The sequence below is a fragment of the Natator depressus genome, chromosome 7 (assembly GCF_965152275.1).
Source record: "Natator depressus isolate rNatDep1 chromosome 7, rNatDep2.hap1, whole genome shotgun sequence".
NCBI lineage: Eukaryota > Metazoa > Chordata > Testudines > Cheloniidae > Natator > Natator depressus.
Window position 1 is genome coordinate 28,484,386 of NC_134240.1, and position 23,357 is coordinate 28,507,742.

Below are 23,357 nucleotides of genomic sequence, written 5' to 3' on the forward strand. Positions count from 1 at the left end.
GTCCTTCCCTTGTTTATCCTTATTTAACACCGCCCATCCCCCCAGGTGTGGTGTTCTGTCCCATCTAGTAGCACTTAGAGAGCACATAGCCCTGGTCTACACTGGTGGTGGTCGACCTAAGATATGCAACTTCAGCTACACGAATAGCATAGCTGAAGTTGGCATATCTTAGGTCGACTTACCTGGCTGTGAGGACAGAGGCAAGACGACCGCTACCACTCCCTGATTGACTCCGCTTCTGCCTCTCACGTTCGGGGATCGGTTTATTGATAAATCACGTTCGGGGATTGATTTATTGCATCTAGATGAAATGCGATAAATCAATCCCTGATAAATCGATCACTACATGCTGGTCTGGCAGGTAGTGAAGACCTGCCCTAAGAGAGAGAGAGAGAGAAAATGAGTCTGCTCTACAGCCTTAGCTAACAGCCCAGTTGGCTTTTAGCTCATATGGTAGAGGCTCATGCACTAAGTTCCAGAGGCTCCAGGTTTGATCCTGCCCGCCGATGACCGGGGTCTGTTGGCGTTACATTTACACAGGCCTGGACCAAATCTTCCCATGGCTAGTTTTAGATCAGTGAGAAAATGGCTGGAAGCAGGAAGTGGAGGGGGTGGGAAGGGAAAACAAACAGCCTATTCCTTTTTACCTTTCCTTTAAAAAAATTTTTTTTAGGTAAAGGTAGTTGGCGCTTAAGTTTTTATTAAGATTTATACGTAAGCACAGTGTATTTTTCCTTTGATAGTAATTTCCCTCTCCCACTTTTGAAAATCCTCTTTTGGTTGCCCTAAAGGAAATTTTTTTCCTCCAAGTCATAGAGTGAGATGCTGCAGGGAGAATTTTCTTTTCTATTTTCCTGCTTCCCAGCTTATTGTCATTGAAAACTCAACCCTGATCTTTTACAGGTGAGAAGGTGCATGCGAGCGGGGGAGGGGGGGGGCGCAGAGAGAAAGCTCTGCTGGGAGGTATAGACTATGAGCTTGAGCCTGCAGCCTTGATGCCCAGTGAGGTCAGTGGTCAGTGGGGAATTTGCATGAATAAAGAACTCAGGAATGACTTTGTGTGCTTAACACACTACAGACCTGCTTGCACAAATGAATAGTTAACATTTCTGAGATCCCATTTTACCTAGGCATTGCAATGAAAGAGCAGTGAGCTGTCAGTAAGAGCACAGAGTGACCCATAGAAAGCAGAGGACTGCATGGATGGTAATTCAGTGCAATAGCCTTTCACATTTGAACACCTGAATTCAAACTGTATCTTAAGTCACCCATATATGAGAGCAATTATCCACCCATCTGAGAAATTCAGAGACTTGCACAACTGAGGCTAAGTGGCACACTCACATGGAGCTTGCAAAATTCCTCTCTTCCCCCAAATATGTTCCTCACTTCCATAACTGCTAAATTCATACACCACACTGTGAAGAGTTAAAGATACTGGGCAGGGGAGGGGAGGGGAAGGAGAAACACATCTTTGTGCAGAGTTTAATCACTGGGATAGCTATCCAGGTTCAAAGCTTCATCTCATCCAGTATGTTGGCTTCTAGTAGTGGCCTGTAGGCCTACATTGGATGCTACAGTGGCTGAGATAAGCATGGATCTATATTATCCACAGGGAACTGGCCATTTTGTAGCATATGAGGGAAGCTGAAATCATAAATAGGTGTTAATGATCTGGGCATGAAAATAAGGGTCTAATTTCCTTTAAAGTAGGTTAATCCTACTAATTTGACAGTACTATCAACTATTTTCAATAAATAATGAAAACACAACAGGACTTGAGATGTGGACAGGGGAAGCCATGCAAATCAGAGTTTGAAAAATAGCTTTTTCCATTAGATATACCCTCAATAGTTTAATTTTAGGGTAGTAGACTCATATAAATGCTGGAATATCTCCCCTCATCTAGGGTGACCAGATAGCAAGTGTGAAAAATCGGGACAGGGAGTGGTGGGGGTTGAGGGGGGAATAGGTGTCTATATAAGAAAAAGCTCCAAATAGTGGGACTGTCCCTATAAAATCGGGACATCTAGTCACCCTACCCTCACCTAAATAAGTAAATAGATAGACATACACTCATTTATCAAGCAGTCTTAAAATAGTTGAGTAATAGAACATAAAAGAGCAAGCAGAAAACTATTTAAGGCCCAAGTTTTAATAATTGTACACACAAAAATGTGCACGCAATTACTATCCATGCAAATGGGGATCAGAATATTGAGGGATAGTCAAAATCTGCCATATTGATCTGAAAACGGAATTTTTCCACTTAATTGGGACTCTAGTATTTATTCATGAATCAATTCATAACAGTCAAATATTTTATTGTTAATTAGCAAACTCTCCCCGTGAGAAGAAAGATGCAATAGGTTTTCCATTTAAAATGCCAAGAGAAAAGTAAACTGAGTTTTCTTTCAGCTTTACAGTTGCTAATTGGAAACTTGGATGGTTCTAATTGTTGCCATGCAACAAAGACTTGAACGTCTGTTTATTTTCCTGACTGCGGTAAATGTTAACTAGACACTGTCTCCAGTTTTATCACTAATATGAAGTGGTGCTTTTCTTTTTTGACCTTTTAAAGGTACCATCCACTCTTATAGTTTAGCTGTCTGTCATCTGAAGCAGCTGTTGAAAGTGTATATTTCAAAATCCTGAATCTCTGAAAAGTTCTTCATATAAAAATACACTGCCCAAGTTAACATTTTGGAGTCTGGTATATATCTTAGGAACATCTGCACCTAGAATTCTAAAAAAGCAAATCAAGAAAATCTGTGTGCTGTGAAGAGATTCAGTCTAACAAATGGTTTGTTCTTAAAATATACTCATAACATGGAAGTATAGTTGCACACCTTGATATAAATTTTATTTTTTGAAAACAAGTAAATCATTGCAAATTGAAAAGAAAAACTAAATGCCCTACAAACCACTCTTATTTATTAAAAATCTACCCAGTGCTATTTAGCATGTTGTAAATTGGTAGCTAACTTGATTAATAATAGTTGTTTTAAAGTAAATTCAGGGTTTTAATGCATATCTCTATGATGAATTTATCAAAAACAGGAAAAGTTCTTGAAATGTAGTGTACACACATTGTTTAGCTGTTTGTTTATTTTATCCACAAAGAAGCTGGTAAAATAGCACACATGTAGAGAGAACTCAAGTGAAACAAGAGATCTTGTTTCATACATTTCCAGAAAAATATTTTAATCAAGAGGCTACTTCCAAAGAGCTATAAAGCTGTCAGTGAGGGTTCCTGTGGTTAAGGGCCTATATTAGCAGCACCAAATAAGGAAACCTCAATAATGAATTTAGAGGATTAATTATTCTGGAAGGAATTTTTATACAGGAATCTGATCAAATTTACACTTCCAAGTAGCTAGTTTTAAAAGTCATCAGATCTGAGGCAGATATTTAAAAGCACATACAGTAGTTGATTCTTTTTACAATGATCAAATCAGGATATTTAAACTGTGGTTTTGTAATTTATTTGTTTAGAAGCTTGAAAATAAGATTTCTTTTCTATGAGACAGTTTTCCTGTAAAATTCTGATGAGATTGAAATTAACTTGGCTAAAATTTAAAGGTAGAAGAGGTCAAAATATGTTTCTAGACTGACAATTATTTACAGAAAAAGTTCCAAAGGGTTTCATTTCCTAAGGCTCATTATGGAACAAAACACAATATTAGAATAGATAAGAAATATACCAACCTTGGAATTTAAACAGAAGTTAGTATTTTTTTATTAATTCAGTAAGGAAATGTGGAGGAAGGAGACTGCAGCCTTCCTGGCAGTTGCTTTGAGCCATCTGCACCCAACTGGGAATAAATCAAAACACCATGATTGTAATTCTCCAGCAGTCCCTAATACATGGGAATGGTGATTCAGCAGAGGTGCAGGGATTTACAGCATCTGAGGGTAAAGATCAAGAACACGTGCTAGAATGAAAGTGTGGTTATAAGAAGTTGACTTCGTGAAGGACAGAAAATAACTGGCCCACAAGTCATTATTTAAGAAGCTATTGTACTATGGCAGACTAAACACAGGGCATTACTGCAGGTTTGGGAGAGAAGCTTCAGTTATTCAGGAAAAACCCAAGCCCTGATCAAGCAGGTATTAATTAATCACAAGCAAAGAAAAGCTGAAAGAAAGGAAGATATTTTGGTTTCAATTTGAAGACTGGCTGTCACTGATTCCATTGTTTTACTCCTTCCTCTTGTCTGACTTAGCTTGCCCAGGTCCTAAAAATAACACTTTAACGTATTAGTGAACACACCTGCACCCTTCTAAAAAACCCACTGAACCCAGGATGTGTACATATGAAAAGTACATAATGATTTTTTAGTGTGACCCTTATCATTCCCAGGACATAACTGGCTGCCCTGTGAGTAACCTAGATTGCAAGCCCCTCAGGGGAGAGATTTGTTTCTTTAGTTTGCACAAAATTCCTATCTTATCATGATTTTCCTCTCTTCATAACTGAACACAGAATTGGCCAGGACCCTACCTACAAACACTCAGACCCTACTACTTTTCAGGCAGGCTAGTCTCCAGAATTTTCTGTGCTGCACTGCCTCTCTCTCTTTACTACCCCTCTATTTATATCCATGAGTTGGAGCAAAGGGCCCAGATTTTCAAAGGCACTTGGGCATTGCTGCCCTTGCTCAGCGTTGCAACGCCTAACTCATTTAGGAGCCTAAATCTCACTTTCAAAAGGGATTTTAAGTGCTTCAATCCCGTTGACTATTGATGGATTTTAGACTCCTAAATCCCTTTTGAAAGTGAGATTTAGGGTTCTAAATCATATAGGCATTGCATCACTGAGTGAATGTAGCAATGCCCAAGAACCTTTGAAAATCTGGGCCAAAGAGACCAACCTGGTCTTCAAGTCAGTGTGACTCAGTAGAACAGTCTTCATTCTGCCCCACAAGGACCTGACTCTGACACTTGGTCACCTTACAGCACTAAGAATACAGGAATAAGAACAATATGCCAAGATTCAGCAAAAAGACCATAGCAGTAAGACTTACCATGTCAGGAAATAATGCATGCGAAGATCAAAGCAGCTAAGGATATAAGCAAGATATTATTTCAGGATGAGAAGCACATATCCCTGTAAAAGGGTGCAAATTCAACCAGAGACAGAAAAGCAAAATGAGACACTTATCCATTCCAAAGACAAAACATTTTCAAACATGGTGTTCGTGTGTTCTATGTTAGAATCTGAAACCTCAGATCAAATAAATCCATTCAGACCATTCTGCAGAAATATTCTGCCTCTTCTTCTAACAGAAGAAAAGTACTTTAGTTCTGCAAGGAGGACAAAATGAACACTTGCAGAAAAAAGAACTTGCCACAGCAAATTGCAAATTCCCTGCTTCAGAGTGAAGGTTGCTGAATCCACTGAGCAAGAGCCTGAGGAAAATGGTTTTATAGAACATCAGCAAACAGAACCTTACAGTGAATCTCGAGAGGGAAACCATCTTCCCAGAAACTAAGAACAAGTGAGAATGAGATGAGAATAGATGTTTTCCCTCCAGAATAAAGATGGAACAGTAATTAAGAAATGGCATCCTGCAGAGAGTAGATGACTTTGACAAGCAATGTGCAAGTGCAAACTCTGCAGCTAGTCAGCAGGAGGGAAGATGACATGTATTAGAAAATGCTAGTAATGCGCGGATAGTGCATAGTATGAGACTAGTATTAGAATTGGAGGAGACTAGTCCAAGAAGGCTATCAGAATAAGGGAACCAGGCTGTGACTTCTACCACCCAAACAGCAATTAATGAATTATTACTGTTCACCATCACAGAGAAGGCATCCAACTGGCGGTGTGAAAATGAAATGAAGTAAACAAATCTAAACACTGGCAGAGTAGTTAAAATAGCAAAGCTAATTTGGAGGCTATCCTCTTGTTCAGATATCATAGGGCCTACAGAACATGAAAGAAGAGCTTAACAATGGAAGCTGTAAACTGAACCAGAGCACTGTGAAACTTACATGTAAGAGACATACATAACTAAGTGGGCTTCATATTGGACTGGGACAGTTTTGGAACAAGTTGTAGAATATTTCTACATTGGATAAATGCTCAGTTCAGAGAAGCCAGATGGAGAACTTTGATCTTGAAAACTGGCTAGAGTGGAGTCTCATAAGGCCTGACTAACAGGCATTTCTCTCCCAGTTTCTACAGCCAGTGGTACGGTGTAGCTCAGGGGCAGTGAATGAGCCTATGTGTAACACATTTTCCAGGTCCAGTACTGTGCACTGCCAATGTCCTATATGCAAGTAACAAGACACAGTGGCAGAAAAAAGAATTCAAAATGTATTTGGTAGAAATGGTGTAAAATGACACTCGTGGCTTCTTGTACTGATTTATATATTTATATGTATAACAAAAATGCACCTATCCTAGGGTCTAGGCACTGCTGATAATAAGATTGAAAAATGCAATGAAAATGGCCAACAGCTTCCCTCAAACCAGAATATGACCGGAGCTTGAAAATCAATAATGTTCTGCTATCCCCTTGAGGATAGCTTTATGAATAGGTTCATGACTGGGATCGGGGAGATCTGGGTTCAGATCCCAGCTCTGCCTCAGCTTTCCTGTGTGATTCTGGGCAAGTCACATAATCGCTGTGTGCCCCAGTTCCGCATCTGCAACACTTGGGTAATGAGACTTCCTCACCTCACAAGAGTGTTGTAAATACTTGGCAAATGGTCCTATTGTGTGGTAATGAGGGCCATGAAAGTACGCATAGACTAGAGCAAATACCAGCCCTTATCCCATGCTCTTTTTCAAAAGCTTGGAGCGGTTTTGAACTTAATGGGGAGTAAATTCTAAAGCCCCTTTCATGGTGAGTGCCTTGCCAACATCTTATCAAAATGGCAGCTTCTCAAATAGGCAGAGCCTTCATTGGTTAAAATCAAAACCTCAAGTGTCACCCAGTAACTAAAAGATAGCTAGTGGTGGAGAGCAGCTGCAGAGGCCCTCTGTTCTGTATACGTGGCCTAGATGAAAATTAAATGGTTCACCAGGGTTAATTTCTCCCCTGATACAGAAATGGGGTTTCCTGTGGATTTCATTTAATGGTAAATTCAATTTTTTTCAAGTCTGGTCATGACCCTTCAATAGGATGGAAGTAGGCAGACCCTTGTGGCAGAGTCCCATTGCATTCCTTGGAAGTGCGGAAGGACTGAAGGGTCCAGCTGTGTGGATCTGACCTTGGCCTTTGTATTATGGAGATAATTCTCCTGGGAAATATCAAGCTGCAGAGGAGATTCTCCATGTGATTTACTTTTTAAACAGTTAATACAAATAATTTGCAAAAGTATTTGTTCCATATGGCTGAGATAAGTGATCTAGGAAACTATATATTGGTTATAATCTGTACTTGATTCTTAGCCAAATGACACCCAGCCCATAATTAACTTTCTTTAATGTGCGGTTCAGATGAGTTTTCAATGCAAGATGTCCAGGAGATTAGGGAAAAAATAAGAAAAGTCAGAGTCAAGATTTCCAATAGATATTTGAATTGGTTTGATCTCTAAGCCCAAAATATATACATCTGTGGTCTTTTCCTTTTTATCTGATTTTTGGATTCAGGTATTTTTTTAAAAATATATTTGAAAGAATGCCTTAGTTTACATGGATCTGCTAAGCATATGTGCTACAGATGCATGATCCCACACAGGCAGACAGGTCAAGATTATCAAGTGACTTCATAAAATATTTCAGACACTGGATTAGGACTAGGACCTTGATCCTGCAGTTGGATCCACACGAATTCATGTGCAGAGCCATACTGACACCACTCAGGATTGGGCCTCATCTTGTTTATTCACTTTGTCTTTAATGAAGGTCAATAACTCATTGACAATTTAGAGTCCAGTCCTGTGCGAGCTCCTCCACTGAAGTCCAAGTGGATGGGATAACTGCATTTCAGTTAGGTTGTGTTTTTCTTTTTCTTTTTCTGTTTGTTTTCCTTGCTATGCACTTTTATGTCAAGGCAGCCGAGGGCATACGGATACTTATCTTTGTCTGTGTATGTGTGTGTATTAATCTAAATGAAGTGAGTTGGGGAATTCAACACCTTCCAGGATTGAGACGTTAGTAAATGAAAGCTAACTTCTATAGCCCTTAGTCAAGCAAAATTCCATGAAATCCAGTGGGAGTTTGGCTTGAGAAAGAATCACAAAATTTGGTCTTATGTGAAAGAAAATTTGTAAATTAGAGGTTGTCCATCTAAAATGAACCACTGTAACTCGTGTTTTTCTCTCTACATTGCATGGTGAGCTGATGCAAAATATAAGCCATTTAAAACTTGGTGTTCTAATTAAATAAAATCAAATGGTGTTTCGCTTGGCTCTACATCTTGCCTTCAGTGCCCGGTCCAAACCAGGGATCGTTTTGAGGTAGGGGAAAAAGGAAGAATCTTTACTTCTGCCCTCTAACCTACAAAGCAGCCGTGGAACTACTGTGCATTTTCTACTGTCGCCTTGGGTGGAAGGGTAATGGAGCTACATGATGATAGATTCACCTTCTTTTCCTTGACCCCTCTCTTCCTCCACATGCCCACCCCTCTAGCAGTATAAGCACACACTGTTTCCTCTGCAGGTAAGGGCCTCTTCATTCCTGCTGGTGATGGTGGGTTGTTAGGAATTTTCTCATCAAATTTATTTCAAATGTAAAGACAGAGTTAATATGGCAGGTAGAAGCTAATACCTCTTATAGCCATGCTGCTGTTAGTCTCTGTTAGGGTCCGTGTTCATTTAAATGTCTTTTAGCCTCTGCTTGGATATATTTTCCATCTTTTAATGAAGAGGAAAAATTGTGAGACTTTAATCCTCTCTGCTCTTAATTTCTAATGTAGGTGACAGTTTAATCTATTGTGGTAGAGGCTAAAGTAGCTGACAGTGTTCCCAAAGAGGCTTCTTCAGTTAGCTCTTTCTGCTTGTTATGCTTTACTGCTTTCTTATAAATTGGTATTGTACTGATCACAACTGAAAATGGGAAAAGGTAAATGGGTGTAAGTAAGTGCAGGTGCCAATAACTACATGGGTTGCATTTGCAAATACAGATCTTAGCACTGTAGAACATGGCAAAACACATGATTAAAAATATATCAGGATTAATTAACCATTTTGAACACGCTGAAGTTCAAGATGATTAAAAATATATGCAGAAATAAGGAGAGATTGGCATGTGCAGTAAGTAATGCTAATGTTAAACTGCTTTGGAAAATGAGATCTTTAACCCTAGAGACATTGATATTCAGCATGCTTTTGATTTTTGTTTTTAAAGAATAATTTAGCTTTAGACATGGGCATTTTAAATGTTTTTAACTTTTAGTTTCATGGAGCCCTTCAGGGATTTTCCTCTCTCTGTATCATCTTGAGTTTGAGATTTTTTTATGGTATTGCTTATTTAAAATTTTACAAGTTGGTGGTTTCCTTAAATTCTTGTTTTCCTGGTTAATCATCAGTGATAAAGTAAGCAACATCAAAGCCTTATGTTCAAGGTCTGCATCATTATATATATATATATATATATAAATAAATAGCATCATTCCAGTCTGTTATGTACGTACTGTTATTTATATAACAGTACGTGCACAACAGACTTGAATTATGCTAATCTTATTTTCCTTTGTAAGCATGAAAGCTCAATTATTTTAGTTTCAAAAGTGTGTTTGGAACAAAGGAATCTTCAGTTCCACACATCTACATTGAATACATAGTCTGAAATGTTGCTTTGCACAAAAGATAAATTTATAAAGAGAAGATATTTTGCTTTTACACCTGCAAAGCTACAAATCGATATCAGTTTATGTGTAAAAAAAAAAAAAAAAAAAAGTCATGATGTTAGTGTGAATTGTTATACTGCATTGATATAAGGCAGTGCTGGAGACCATGGTTTCTAAGTATAGTTAGGAAAGGACTAACACTCAGTTGAAACAAATGAAAACGGCATTAATGAACAGCCTGGGGGAGGAAAGCAGGTCATTGGTCCCAGAAGACCAATTGTGTAAAGTCTGCATCCACTTCTAGTAAAACCTGGATCCTTTTCAACCTGTTTAAATGGACTACTATTCTTATATGCAAAGTATCACTTCTCTGGCTTTACAAAGGAATCCTGAATAATATCAGGCACAGAACTGGTTAAGATACTGATTTATTTCACTTACAAAATACTTTAGCCGAAAGAACCATTCAGGAGAATGGATTCAGGAAAGAGAGCCATGAAATGTCTCATGTGTTAGTAAAACTCCAAGACATTCTAACCCACACGTGAGATCAGTAATTCAGGACAGTAAGAATCCCAACTATGTTTCTGCTGCTGCTAGCAAGAAAGCACCACCTATATTAATGAAATAGTGTGAGAATAGGATGGGTTAAAAAAAAACAACTCATCACATTTTTAAAAACCGTAAATCATTTCCCATTGTCAAGTTTATAATGGCATTCATTTGATGTTTAAACATTGCATTAGCAAAAAGCCTGATGGTGCAATGGTAGCCTTTCACAGGTGAAATCTTGAGATTTAATTACAACTATGGACTGAGTTTGTTGGCCTTATTCTAGTCCCCTACAGGCATTTGTCCATGTTACCAAACCAGCACCCAGCTTGGCACAACTGACAGCCTTTGATCAGGAGACGCCTAGATAATCCTCAGCTTGCAATGTTCCTGCTATTAAGGTACATTAGCAAAGCTGTGTGGGAAGCTGTACTCTGTTTTTCTGCAGTGTTCTTGTTCCTAGCCAGCCTTTCGCTTTCAGGAGGACTAAAACTGAAATCCGCTCCCCCTCACCCCCTCAAAGTCTTTTAATACAAATTTTGCAATGGAAATCAAATGAATGGCTGCAGCAGTTATAAATCAGCCTTACCGTAGTGAGGTTGGGGGCTGAAGTGTGCAGTTCAGATTGAAAAGAAATTGATAGTTTGGTTCTATCTGCAAACGGTTAGAAAAGCAGAGAAATTTTGCTCTGATGTTCATCCTGTGTGATCCTGTTACCTCAGTGAGGACTGAGGGGTAGGTGTAGCTGAGGGTAGCTGCTCTGTGCAGGATCGGCATCCAGCAGTCCTGCACTAAGAACGCAAGCGGTATAAACTGGGACCAAATTTGGCCTAATGAATCGTCATGTTTTAGGGCCAGAACACATTCTGCTGCAGGGGAAAAAAACAAGAGGTCACAAGATACTATGAAAACTCCATTGGCTTATGGTAGCCAAGTTTCCAAAGAGTCAGGTTGGGGGAAGGAGGTGGTAGATTTGCCTCCTCATGGTGTCCACCCAGTGTGTGCTCCCTCTTCCAAACATCATGGATGTCCCAAGAACTGAAGGGAAATCCCACAGATCTCTGGCCATCCTGAGATCATTAGTCCCTTTGGGCTATTCCTTGTCCTTTCAGCCTCCCCCTTCACCTTTTGGCAACAAAATCCATCTCCATCTGCCAGCATAGAGCGGATGGTGCAGCAGTTAGTGCTGATGGGGTCCAAATGATTCATTCCTGTGAACATTTCTCTGCAGGATTGCTGGGACGTGCTACATAAGGCAGCTATCCCCAAGCACACCCACCCCACTGTCCTCATTCCAAAGGGGGTGAAATTCTGCAGGGAAGCTTACGTGGGACTGCGGGGAAGCTTACTGGGAGGGGAAGGGACATGATGGTCCTAAAGTTTAATTTCTCCTCCATCCAGCATATTTAGGGACACTTAAACTTGTTTCCTGTTGCTTCCTTCCTTCCTCAATACCAGTGACAGATCAGAGGGGATGACTTGGCCCATAGTTTGGGAAGTATCAAGTCTGGTTCCTCTAATTTTGGAGTGTTTTTTCAATTTTGCCTTGGAAATGTATCTGTTGTATTAAACTCCTTTCCCTATTTACACAGGGTCTGAGGTACTCACAATTCTTCACCACGCCTTTCTGTCCATGGCATGGATTTTTAAGTCTTACAGTTATAGTCCTTTTCTCTTCAAGCGTCTTTTGACAGAGTCTTTCCGTCTTTCCTCAGTCTTCCACATCCTTTCTTGCTCTCCTCTTCCTCCCATGCTTTCATTTTTCTCCCATTCTTTTCACAAGTCCAGACCACCTCAAGCATACTCTCTCTAGCCTATCTATCACTGAGAGTCCCAAGTTTCTTCCCCCTAATGAATTCCAGACACACTCTGTCAACTCTCCACTTACCTGCCATTCATCTCAGAATATTATTTTCTACTATCTGTATCTTTTTTTCTTCCATCTCTGTAAGATTCATCTTTTCCAAACCACAGAGCAAGCAGGGACAAACACATGCAGCATGCACTTTACCTTTCGATTTGTTACTTAATTACAGATCTGCTGCCTTCTTCAGTGCTGTCCCAGCATACTTGGGTTCTTCTTTTCAATTCTCTGGATTCTCTCCAGTAGCGCTAAGTGTACTCCCTAAGTACACAAATTCTTTTTCCAAATCAGCTTAAGAACGGCCCTACTGGGTCAGACCAATGGTCCATATATCCCAGTAACCTGTCTTCCAACAGTGACCAATGCCAGGTGCTTCTGGGGGAATGAACAGAACAGGCAATCATCGAGTGATCCATCCCCTGTCGTTCACTCCCAGCTTCTGGCAATCAGAAGGCTGGGGACACCCATGGGGTTGCATTCCTGAGCATCTTAGCTAATAGCCACTGATGGACCTATCCTCCATGAACTTATCTAGTTCTTTTTTGATCTCAAAGTTATACTTTTGGCCTTCATAGCATCCCCTAGCAATGAGTTGCACAGGTTGACCGTGTGTTGTATGAAGGAGTACTTCCTTCTGTTCGTTTTAAAACTGCTGCCTATTAATTTCATTGAGTGACTCCTGGTTCTTATGTTATGGGAAGGAATAAATAATACTTCCTTATTAATTTTTCTCCACACCAGTCATATCATTTTATAGAACTCTATCATATCCCCTCTTAGCTGTCTCTTTTCCAAGCTGAAAAGTCCCGGTCTTTTTCATTTCTCCTCATATGGACAGTATTCCATACTCTTACTCATTTTGGTTGCTCTTTTCCAATTCTAATATCTTTTTTGAGATGGGGTGACCACATTTGCAAGCAGTATTCAAGATGGTGGCATACCATGGATTTATAGAGTGGCATTATGATATCTTATGTCTTTCTCTTTCCTAATGTTTCCTAACATGGTTAGTTTTTAGGACTGCCGCTGCACATTGAGCAGATGTTTTCAGAGCAGTATCCAGAATGACTCCAAGATCTTTCTTGAGTGGTAACAGCTAATTTAGACCCCATCATTTTGTATGTATAGTTGGGATTGTGTTTTCCAATGTGCGTTACTTTGCATTTATCAACCTTGAATTTCATCTGCCATTTTGTTGTTCAGTCACTCAGTTTTGAAAGATCCCTTTGTAACTCTTTGCTTTGGACTTAACTATCTTCAGTAATTTTGTATTGTCTACAAATTTTGCCACCTCATTCTTTACCCCTTTTTCCAGATCATTTATGAATATGTTGAACAGGACAGGTCCCAGTACAGATCCTTGGGGGACACCACAATTTACCTTTCTCCATTCTGAAAACAGTGACCACGTAACCAGTTACGGATCCATGAGAGGACCTTCTTTCTTATTCCATGACTGCTTGCTTTGCATAAGAGTCTTTGGTGAGGGACCTTGTCAAAGGCTTTCTGAAAGTCCAAGTACACAATATTCACTGGATCACCCTTGTCCATGTCTGTTGACCCCCTCAAAGAATTCTAATAAATTGGTGAGGAACAATTTCCCTTTACAAAAAACATGTTGACTCTTCTCCTAACAAATGGTGTACATCTATGTGTCTGATTCTGGGGTTTTTTTTGTTTTTTTGTTTTAAACTATAGTTTCAACCCATTTGCCTGGTACTGAAGTTGGGCTTACCGGCTTATAATTGCCAGGATCACCACTGGAGCATTTTTTAAAAATTGGCATCATGTTAGCTATCCTCCAGTCATTTGGTACAGAAGCTCATTAAAATGATAGGTTACATTCCACAGTTAGTAGTTCTGCAGTAGCTTCTCTCCTGAAGTGTCAACCACCCACCCTTCTTACACGTTCCCTACTTGCACAACTTCAGTTTTCTTTGTGTTTACCTTCAAACCATGGTCTTCAAACACAGATGCCCACTCTGATACTGTATTAGCTCATTTCTCTTTGCTGTCAGCCAAAAGAGCCAGATCGTCAGCATACATAGGTTTCTTTGTCTCCCCGCTGGCTTGATTCTCCTACTAATTACCTCCATAACTAGGCTGAAGAGAAGAGGAGTCAGCACACTGCCTTGTCTCAATCCCACCATCACCTCAAAACTCTCCAAGAATTCCATGTATTGTTACCACTGTAGGTCTTTACTCTCGATACAGCTTCTCCATGAGAAAAAGGGTAGACTCCCATCTATAGCACTGAGTCCAGTTGTCCCTGGTACGCTAACCTACAGTGCAGTCTGAGTGCACTGAAGTTTGATGTGAGCATTTAGGGGCCACTGTTGGATACTTTCTTCAATGTGTACTTCAAAATAAAAACTTTTCTCTGGCAAACTCAGTTAGACGGCAAGCTGGCCTCTGCTGCTTTTGAAGTCAATGGGAAAATAATCAGGCCCTTTATAAGGCACAGTGTGTGAATCTGCATTTGAATGCAGATTTTTTTTTTCCTCTCTGCTTTAGATTATACGTTGCTAGTAGCTTGACAGACTTTTCAATACATCTCACAAGAAGGATCTCCCTGGTGGAGGTTTGGCTTTGATTTTATGAAGATGCTCAGTTTTACAGATGTGGCTGTGAGAGATTTCTGCTGGTGTATAGACATATTTATTTTTACACCCATACTCATTATATCATCTACATACCACACACCTACACGTGAGGGGCTTCATTTAGAATTGCTTATGGTGCATGATGCAGTTTTAATAACTCCCAGGCTCAATGGAAGTGATTACAGATTAAACAGGTCACAGGCATTTGTGGAGCGTGCCCTGCAAAATGCCAGGTAACACTGGAAGGGCCCACCTTTTCCTTGTTAGAAATTCATTTGCAAATCATTATATTGCAAACATTATTTTTGCATAAAAAGACATACTTGCTCAAAACAAAACAGCAATAAAACACTAATATCTGGTATCTTACACCAGCAAACAGGGTAGGCAAAACTGGAGTTTTGGAATCTACATCTGCTCCTCTTTTAAAAAATAAATAAATAAATTGAACCGAACAGTATTGGGCAGCTTGTAGGCCTTTTCTTTGGGACAGGGAGAGTGACTGAGTTCAGTATGGGGTTGGATGTGCATTGGAAGATAAAAGGGGAATTTATTAAATGTCTTTCAGCCTTCTCTCACATGGAAAATAGGGAAATGAATTCATCTGAGTCAATGGTAAAATGGCATTAATGGCCATTTCATTAAAAGTTATAGGACCCTTTTGTTCTAACCTACACTTTAGAACTAAAGTCCTAACTTTCTGTAATAGAATGCCCCATTTATGTGAAGAATGAGTCATGAGATGTAATTCATCACTATCAGGTCAAGTGCGGGGTGCTCAATTTTCAGACAGAGCCCCTCAAAGAGCTTCCAGGTCCCATACTTGGGGAGTCAGGGAGGCTTATAATGAAGTGGGAGAACTTGAGCACTAAATGTGGGATTTGGAGATCCACAGAAGAAAATAATTGGGCTGCACGGTGGTTTTGCTGAAGTTCCTAAATAAATATGCGCATAACAGATTACAAAACTCCTTCCTGTCAGCCAGTGGCCATGTCCACTGAGCACAAAGGGTTCATGCTTTGTAATGGAAAATAGGGTTGCTAAAGATTCTTGATATATTTCATTGCAGATGTGACGAATATGTCACACAACTGGATGAAATGCAACGCCAGCTTGCAGCAGCTGAAGATGAGAAGAAGACTCTGAACTCCTTGCTTCGTATGGCAATCCAGCAAAAACTGGCACTGACCCAGCGCCTGGAGCATCTGGAGCTTGACCACGAGCAGTCCAAAAGGGTGCGCACTAAATCTGCTTCCAAAGCCAAGACCAGTAACCCGAGTGTAAGTCATATCCGGTCCTGTGGAGACAGATCTGAGGGGTCTGTCCTTAACAACCAGGTGTTTTGTGAGAAGTATAAGATCTATTGTGACTAGAAGAGGCATGTAGGAAATCATATTATGCATCTAATTTTTATGCTGTAATTGTCAGCATAAATCCCCACTATCTAATGTTGCGGTGAGTTTGCTTGTACTAGTATGTTGTTAAACCATGTAATACAAATGGTATTATGGTGGTCTTAACTGTAACTAATTCATACGTATGGAGATCTTATTAACAAGTTAATAGTGGAAAGGAACTTTTTGTTTCCACAGTTAACGTGTATGGTTTTGCTGTTTATGGGTAAGTGTTAAAAGTGTATACCTGCTATACTACATCTGGTGTTACTAACTGTAGTTTGATTAGCACAAATATGATCCTTTCCCCAGGGTTACAGCATCCTTCAAATAAAAAAAGCTTTCACAGGAAAAAGCAAACCGAAAATCTCCTTGTTAATCTGGTTTGAAAAGTGGTGAAATGCAACACTGGAAATTAGATGTGTAACGTGGAAATGCAGAACATTTCAAAACCAGTACCAAAACTAGATTTGGCTGCTGTGGCAGTCGTCAGAAATTTTCTGCCATATCACCACTGTCCAAAGTCCCAAAAGGCTTTTATAAGCTATAAAAGTTGGAGAAATATAGGATACGTTCTTAAACTCTTTCTTCTCTACTTCAGAGGGTTAACCTAAAGAAACTTGCACATTTATAGTCTATTAAAAATATGCAATATTACCCCATCTGGAATAAAATTGAAAATTACAAATATTAGGATCCTAACTGATATGCAGTTTCACCTTAAAGTTATGCTGTGAAAAAGTGTCATGTACAGAAAGGATGTTTGTGGTATCATGTTGCTTTTTGCAGCATAACAGTTTGGAAAGAAGGTGTTTTACATATAACTCTATCCACACCATATCTGTACAGAATTTATATGACTGTGTTCTACTATTTTTAAGTCACAATACAGTTCTTCTCAGCTCTCAGTATTAATCTTAATGGGATAGTGTTTCAGAGCTCTGTTTGTGGGGTTTTTTAATATAAAAAAAATTGCATTCCTTATGCAAGCACACCTTTCGCAGGGCTCTACATTATAGGCACAGGAAATTTAACCTGTTCATCTTGTTAATAAATATTAATGAAGTAGGTTAGCATATGTATTAATCGTAAAAAAAAAAAAATACTTTGTCTGCTATTGGACTTTTAAGGGGCCTTTTTAGCCACTTAATTTCAATATGTTTGATAACATAAAAAAGTGTACTTCATAATTGGTGCCTATACAAGTGATAAATATACAAGATTGAAAAATGTTGCTTTTAAAATTGTGGAAAATTTTGTGGAGCACAATAAGGCACATTTTTTAAAAACAAAAGTTTTTAAAGTGCCTAGCCTCAAACTTTATTTTAATGTAAAGCCCTGTTCATTTTGTACTTTTTCAAATAATTTTGTATGCTTGTAGTATTAACTAAAAGTAATCCAAGACTGCACAGTTGTCTGCTGATAGTGATGTTTTCTAAAGCCATTCTAATGATCCTGGTGTAGTACTGCCTCATTTCACTACCATTTCTTGTAGACGGTCAGCAGCTTGCTTCCTGTGTATCGCCGCTCTGCCTATAAGTAGTCAGGAGATATCACAAGATAAATATAAAGTAATAAGGAGCGCAGCCTGCTTTCCCAATGGAGGGAAAAGATAGTCTTTGGCTTCCGAGAGATTTTAAAAAAATGCTTCTAAAATCCACCCAAGTAAATTGTGCAGAAATCTGACATCAGAGTTATGAAAAATCTTGTTTTAAAAGAAATATTTGAATGTGGCATCCTTAAATTTGGTGCCAGAATCACATTTGCCAATATCTATTTTTTTTTAAAAAAAGAGTGGATTTTCCAAGTCTTCTGTATTGCCCAATTACCTGTGTACATGAGACGTTTAAAAAGACAGTAATTGTGGCCCCAAAAGCAGGCCGCTGTGCATCAGTTATTACTTCATTTTTAGAAAACACTGTATTCTCCTGAATTTGAGCTTTAATATTGCTATGTAGCAGGTTTGATATTTTTAGAAGCAAAATACCTTTTAACAATTTTCAGTCCTGCTTTTCCTCTTCTTTGCTGCACAATCCTCCAAAAGGCCTTTATTCTTCTCATTTTTGCATTGTGGGTAATTATAAAGAATGCCTTGTAAAAGTAGGCATTTAGATTACGAACTCATTTTGCTCCATTAGAAGCAGCTATCATTTTGTTTTAACTTTGGTAGGAAGCTGTTAATACAATTCTTATTGCTTCCCTGTCTCTAGTGGTAGTATTGTCACAACATACAAATGACAGAAAAGGTAAATTTAAGAAACTACATGCATTGATTAGTTTTAAAGTCAATTGAAATTTTATAGGAAGTTTTCAGTGTTATCAGAAGGTGACTATTACTATCGATATTGGCTCACATTATCAGTACAAAATATGAATAGTTTTGCTACATCACAACCAGCTTAGTAATCCTTTCCATTTTTATTAATCTCTATGGCTCTTAAAATAAAAAACAGCCAGACCATTTAAGCTTGTCAAGTGTATGTTTTAAAACCTGATCTAAAGAGAAATGAGCAACGGTACATAAAAGTGACCTGTTTCTGCTGTGTGTATGTTTAGATTAATATATTTAAGATTATGGGGGCTTGTACTTTTGTGAAACAAATCTCTTGAAACTTACCTATGCTATGTTAAGTCTTTCATTTCCCTTTCAATGGGTTGGGATTTAGCTTGGAAAACTTATTAAGCCATCACCTACCTCTGCAAGCAGGCTCTTCTTTTGAATGATTACTGTTCTCTGCATTGGCCTGCATGATATACTGACCTGCATGTCTTGGGAGAACCTAAATCTTCATTGATAATGGCTTTCGCATACTCACTGCTGTATCTTTTGCTCGAACAGCATAGCTTTATTCAGTACTTGTAAGAAACCTTCCTGCAAAGCTGTTGCTTCTGAACAGTACTCATGTAAAGCATTGTTCATTAGCTTGGAAAGCACATGCCAACTAAAGTGACTGCCTCTAACTTGGGAAACTAACAGATGCCCCTCAACCGACTAACCTGCTATGGAGATCTTGCAGTGCACTCTGTATTAAGTCAGTTCTTTAACTGATGAATGAGTACCAATTTTTCTAATGTTGTTCTGTTTTCCATTTTTCAGCTTTAGAGTAGTTCCTGGAGATGGCCTTTCCAACAGTGCAACAGTATTTCTTAGCCTGCCTCGTTCTGGTTAACAGTGGTAGCCTGTTGCACAAAGAATGGAAACCACTGACCTGATCCTAGATTGTTGTTTTTTTAAAAAAAAAAACAAACCCACCTTTTTCCAATATACTACCTGCTATTTTACTTTTATGTCTCAAGTTATAAAACAAACAAGTTTTACCTATAAGTGCTGCTGCAGGACGAAAACTTACAAGTGCTGAAGAAACCTACTTTGAACGTAACGATCACCATATTAGTTTATGATCTACTAGAAATGTTCAGATGGGGGAATTTTTCTTATTTCATTGCAGATATTCATTTTTTTATCTGATTGTTAAACCTGTGCACTTTTGATATTTTACTTTAGCTTCTTTTAATTCCTTATGTAGAAGAGTTTATATAAAATGCAGTGGTTTGTGCTCACAGTCTCTCTCCCCATTTTGGGCTTGTGCTTGTTGATTTTCGACATCAGCATGTGGCAGAGATTTGGACTATTTCTGATTTTGTTCTAGATGGCGTTTAGAAAAAGAGTTTCAACACAAAAACCAGGAGCTCTGCTAAACTATGTATGTGCTGTGCTTCAGCAACCTTTTTTATTATTATAAAATGTTAAGCTTTATGTGTTAAAATTACTGATTTTTAACTGCCATGTTCATTAAGAAATCCAGGGTATTCAAATTCTGGGGTTTTTTTCATATTGTATTATTATTCTTAGGAATAGTTCAATGTAACAAGAAGAAAACTTGACTTTGCTCTAGTTAAAACAGTAATAGGCACTTGAAAAATATTAAAGTAGTGTTACCTATAAATTCCAGAATTTCTGGGTTTTAGGAAGGTATGAAGTATTATTGATTAACAGAATTTTATACAACTGTATGGCTTAAATTCCAAATTGGAATTGTTTTGTTACTTCTTCATTTTATTGTGCCAAATTATGGTACATTTAGAAAGAAAAATTCTAAAGTTGTCAATGAATAGGGTGTTCTATTTCAGCGCCTTTTTGTCATTAATTACTGCCAGTAGTGCCTTTAATAATTTAAGTGAGACTCCTAGAATAGCTTAGTCTATACAAGAAGAAATGAACGGTTGTTTTGGAACTTAGTAAAGATGTGGAGCAATAAGTGCAAAGTGAACTCCCCTTTCGCACATTTTTAATGGTCGTCTTAATATAGAGATTATATATACACAAGAAATTGTAAAAAATACTGTTAGTCAATGATACTTCATCATGCAGATCCTTGCAAATTCAGGGGTATAGGGGGGAAAAAAAAACGAACCCGAATACACTTTGGGAACCAAAATGGACTTTTATTGAACAAATGAGCAAGATGTATTAACGCATTTGTGGCTGCAGTACAGAGGATGTATTGGGAACATTAATGTTCTGTTCGCTGTGTATGGTGGTGGATACAGTTTAACCATAGTATTGTTTGGAAATGTGAAAGACAAGACATTAATACCTACTCTTGCATGTTGTATCTAATCATTGTAATTTCAGGAAACAGAAAGTGAAAAGTGCATCAACAAGCTGTACCCACCTGCCTTGGTGCTGTTTGTTGAGGCTAGTGTGAATCATTAAATTGGTACTTCGGGGGGAGAGGGGGGAAGACTTCCCTCCCTCAAAAAAAAAAAAAAAAAAAAGTACAAATTGTAATAATATTGTCAGTGGGGAAAAGATTTCTGTTTGCTGGAAGAAGCATTATTATTCCTAGATGTGGGGACTTCTTATATTTTCATCTTCTGTTACAGTATTGATTCATAAGAAATATTGTTACATTTAAAAATTACTACATTTGTACGTGGGTATTTATTTGAAATGATGTCAAAGTACTGTATTATGTTTTATGTGCATTACCTTTTAGTGGTGGATTGGTCTCCATTTAATGTCATGCATGTACTCTTGCCAAGTAACCTTTACACAGATCTGAAAAAGTAAATGTCATTCGTTAAAAGAAAATTGTGGAAAACTGATTCGTAAGTATAACTGTGTTAATTTGATAACTTTAGGGGGCAAAATGTTACTTCCAAATTAATACAAAAAATGTGTGTAATGTAGGAAAGCAATCTGCTTGTGTAAAGGTAGTCGCATTGGCAGTATCAATAAAAGAGAAAAGGAGATCTGTTTACTGTGTGTGGGGGGATTTTTTTTGTTTGTTTGTTTTTGCAATGTCTGCCACTTTAATTTGTTGAAATATTCCTAGGTCATTAAGAATCTTAATACAAGGTTAAATGAATATTTGTATTTTTGTCATAGGTTTTACCTGGAAGAAACCTAAAAGATGATTTACATTTGCATATAGTTTGAATAGAAAAAGGAACTCCTACATCTATTAACTGTCGTTCATATGTTTAACAGTAATTTCTGATGGACCCTTCAGAACTCAGAAGGAAGTTGTATATACAGCTGACCTAAAACCAGCTTAAATATAGGTACAAAGTCAGCTGTAAGTAGATAAGACTTTAGATCAGTCCAAACAACACACAAAGCCTTTTCAGGATGTAGGTTACTATGAGTTGGTCTTGACCTCTAGGGACATGAAATACAGGTCTATGGGATTTTTAAGGTTTATAATACCACCATCCCCCCAAAATGGGGATTGTCCTAAACTAACGCAACTCACTGTAGTTTATGTAACCTGGTATTCAATTCCATTAGAAAAGCTAATCAACTTAATGTACATTGTAACTCAAGGAAGACAATGGCCCATTTCTATTTAGCAAATGTTCACAAACCGGGTTGGTCTGCTTGCAAAATACTCAGAATTCATGTCTGACAAGGCTCTTGGCCTGATCCTTTAGTGCTTATTCATTCAAAACTTCCCTTAGCTTTAATTGGAGTTTTCCCTGCAGGATTGCTGTGCCTGGAGAATAGATTTTATATAATATATATGCAAATAAGCACACATATAGAACAGAGCATTTCAAAAGATGAAAGCTTAAGTAAACATCTGTGTACTGGGAAAATAGCAAAATAATACAAGGAAAACATTTATCTTTATTTGTCGTATGTTTTAATACAATATTAATTTCTTATGCCAGTCTTTGCGGTGTGAAAATTGGGCCCGTCTGGTGGCATGTTGGCACATACTGACTTCAGAGACTTAGTCCAGAGCTGAAATGCCAGACTGACAGATGTTGCTGTATTTAGTCTCAGGTAAAGGAATCTACCAACTAACATAACACCCTTACCCGTCCTGGAGAATCAGCAATTTAGAGCTGAGTACTTGTTGCTTGGCAGTAAAGATGGTAAAAAAAAAAAAAAAAAAAAAGTATTATTTTATAATCTCTTATAACAAAAGCAGAACTGCACCAAGAGAGACTAAGGGTGAGATTTTTAAAGGTATTTCAATGGGAGGCCCCTCAGTGCTTTTGAAAATCCCAATAGGTGCCTATCTCATCTTGAGAGGCCTAAATACCCTTAAAAATCTGGCTGAGTGCTCAGTCCTCCAATCTGCTGCATACCCTCAACTCTCCTTGACTTTGATGGGTGTTGAAGTCACTCAGCCTCCTTGTAGGATCAGGCTCTAAGAGAGAGGCAAGGCTCTTTTCTAAATCGTGTTTCTAGTAATAAAGATGAAAAGCCAAAGACAAATCAGTTCTATAGCCTAGAAGAAGGTTTCAAAACAGCAGCTCTACAAACACTATCATTTCCAGTAGATCTGAAGGAATGCATCCAAGTATCATTGCAGACAAACTTTCCTAGCTACCCATAGTAAATAACAGGCAGCTGTTGGAACAGCATGTGAGTTGGTGAATAAGATTAACCCATTTTCTCCCTTCCTTTCTATCCCCACGGCCCCATGTGTAAGGGAGTCAGCAACTTTCATACCAACAACATACCAGCAACATACCAAGTGCAACTTTCATACCAACAACATACCAGCAACATACCAAGTGCACCTTAGGATGTTTCCAATAATTGTCTGGGTTGTGGTGTCTCTGAATTTTCAGAGACTTCTTTTCCTCTAGCAGCTCCTGTTCAAGTCACAGATCTTCTTATACTTAATCCTGCTCCTAAGTACTAGCCATTACTCCTTGCCAAACTGATTTTCTTTCTCTTCTA

General features: G+C 38.4%; 1 protein-coding gene across 2 annotated transcripts in view; it reads left to right on the top strand.

Annotated features, from left to right (window-relative positions):
- Positions 1-21,416, top strand: part of BICD2 (BICD cargo adaptor 2) — a 153,934-nt gene extending 132,518 nt beyond the window's left edge. The window contains exons 7-8 of one of the 2 annotated variants that reach the window (XM_074957791.1): positions 15,832-16,042; positions 19,254-21,416. In XM_074957791.1, the coding sequence (XP_074813892.1) occupies positions 15,832-16,042; positions 19,254-19,259 (217 nt within the window). In that variant the 3' untranslated portion in view covers positions 19,260-21,416. Of the gene's footprint in view, positions 1-15,831 lie in introns of both variants that reach the window. The other variant, XM_074957792.1, reaches the window with a different exon arrangement.
- The last annotated feature ends 1,941 nt before the right edge of the window (positions 21,417-23,357 follow it).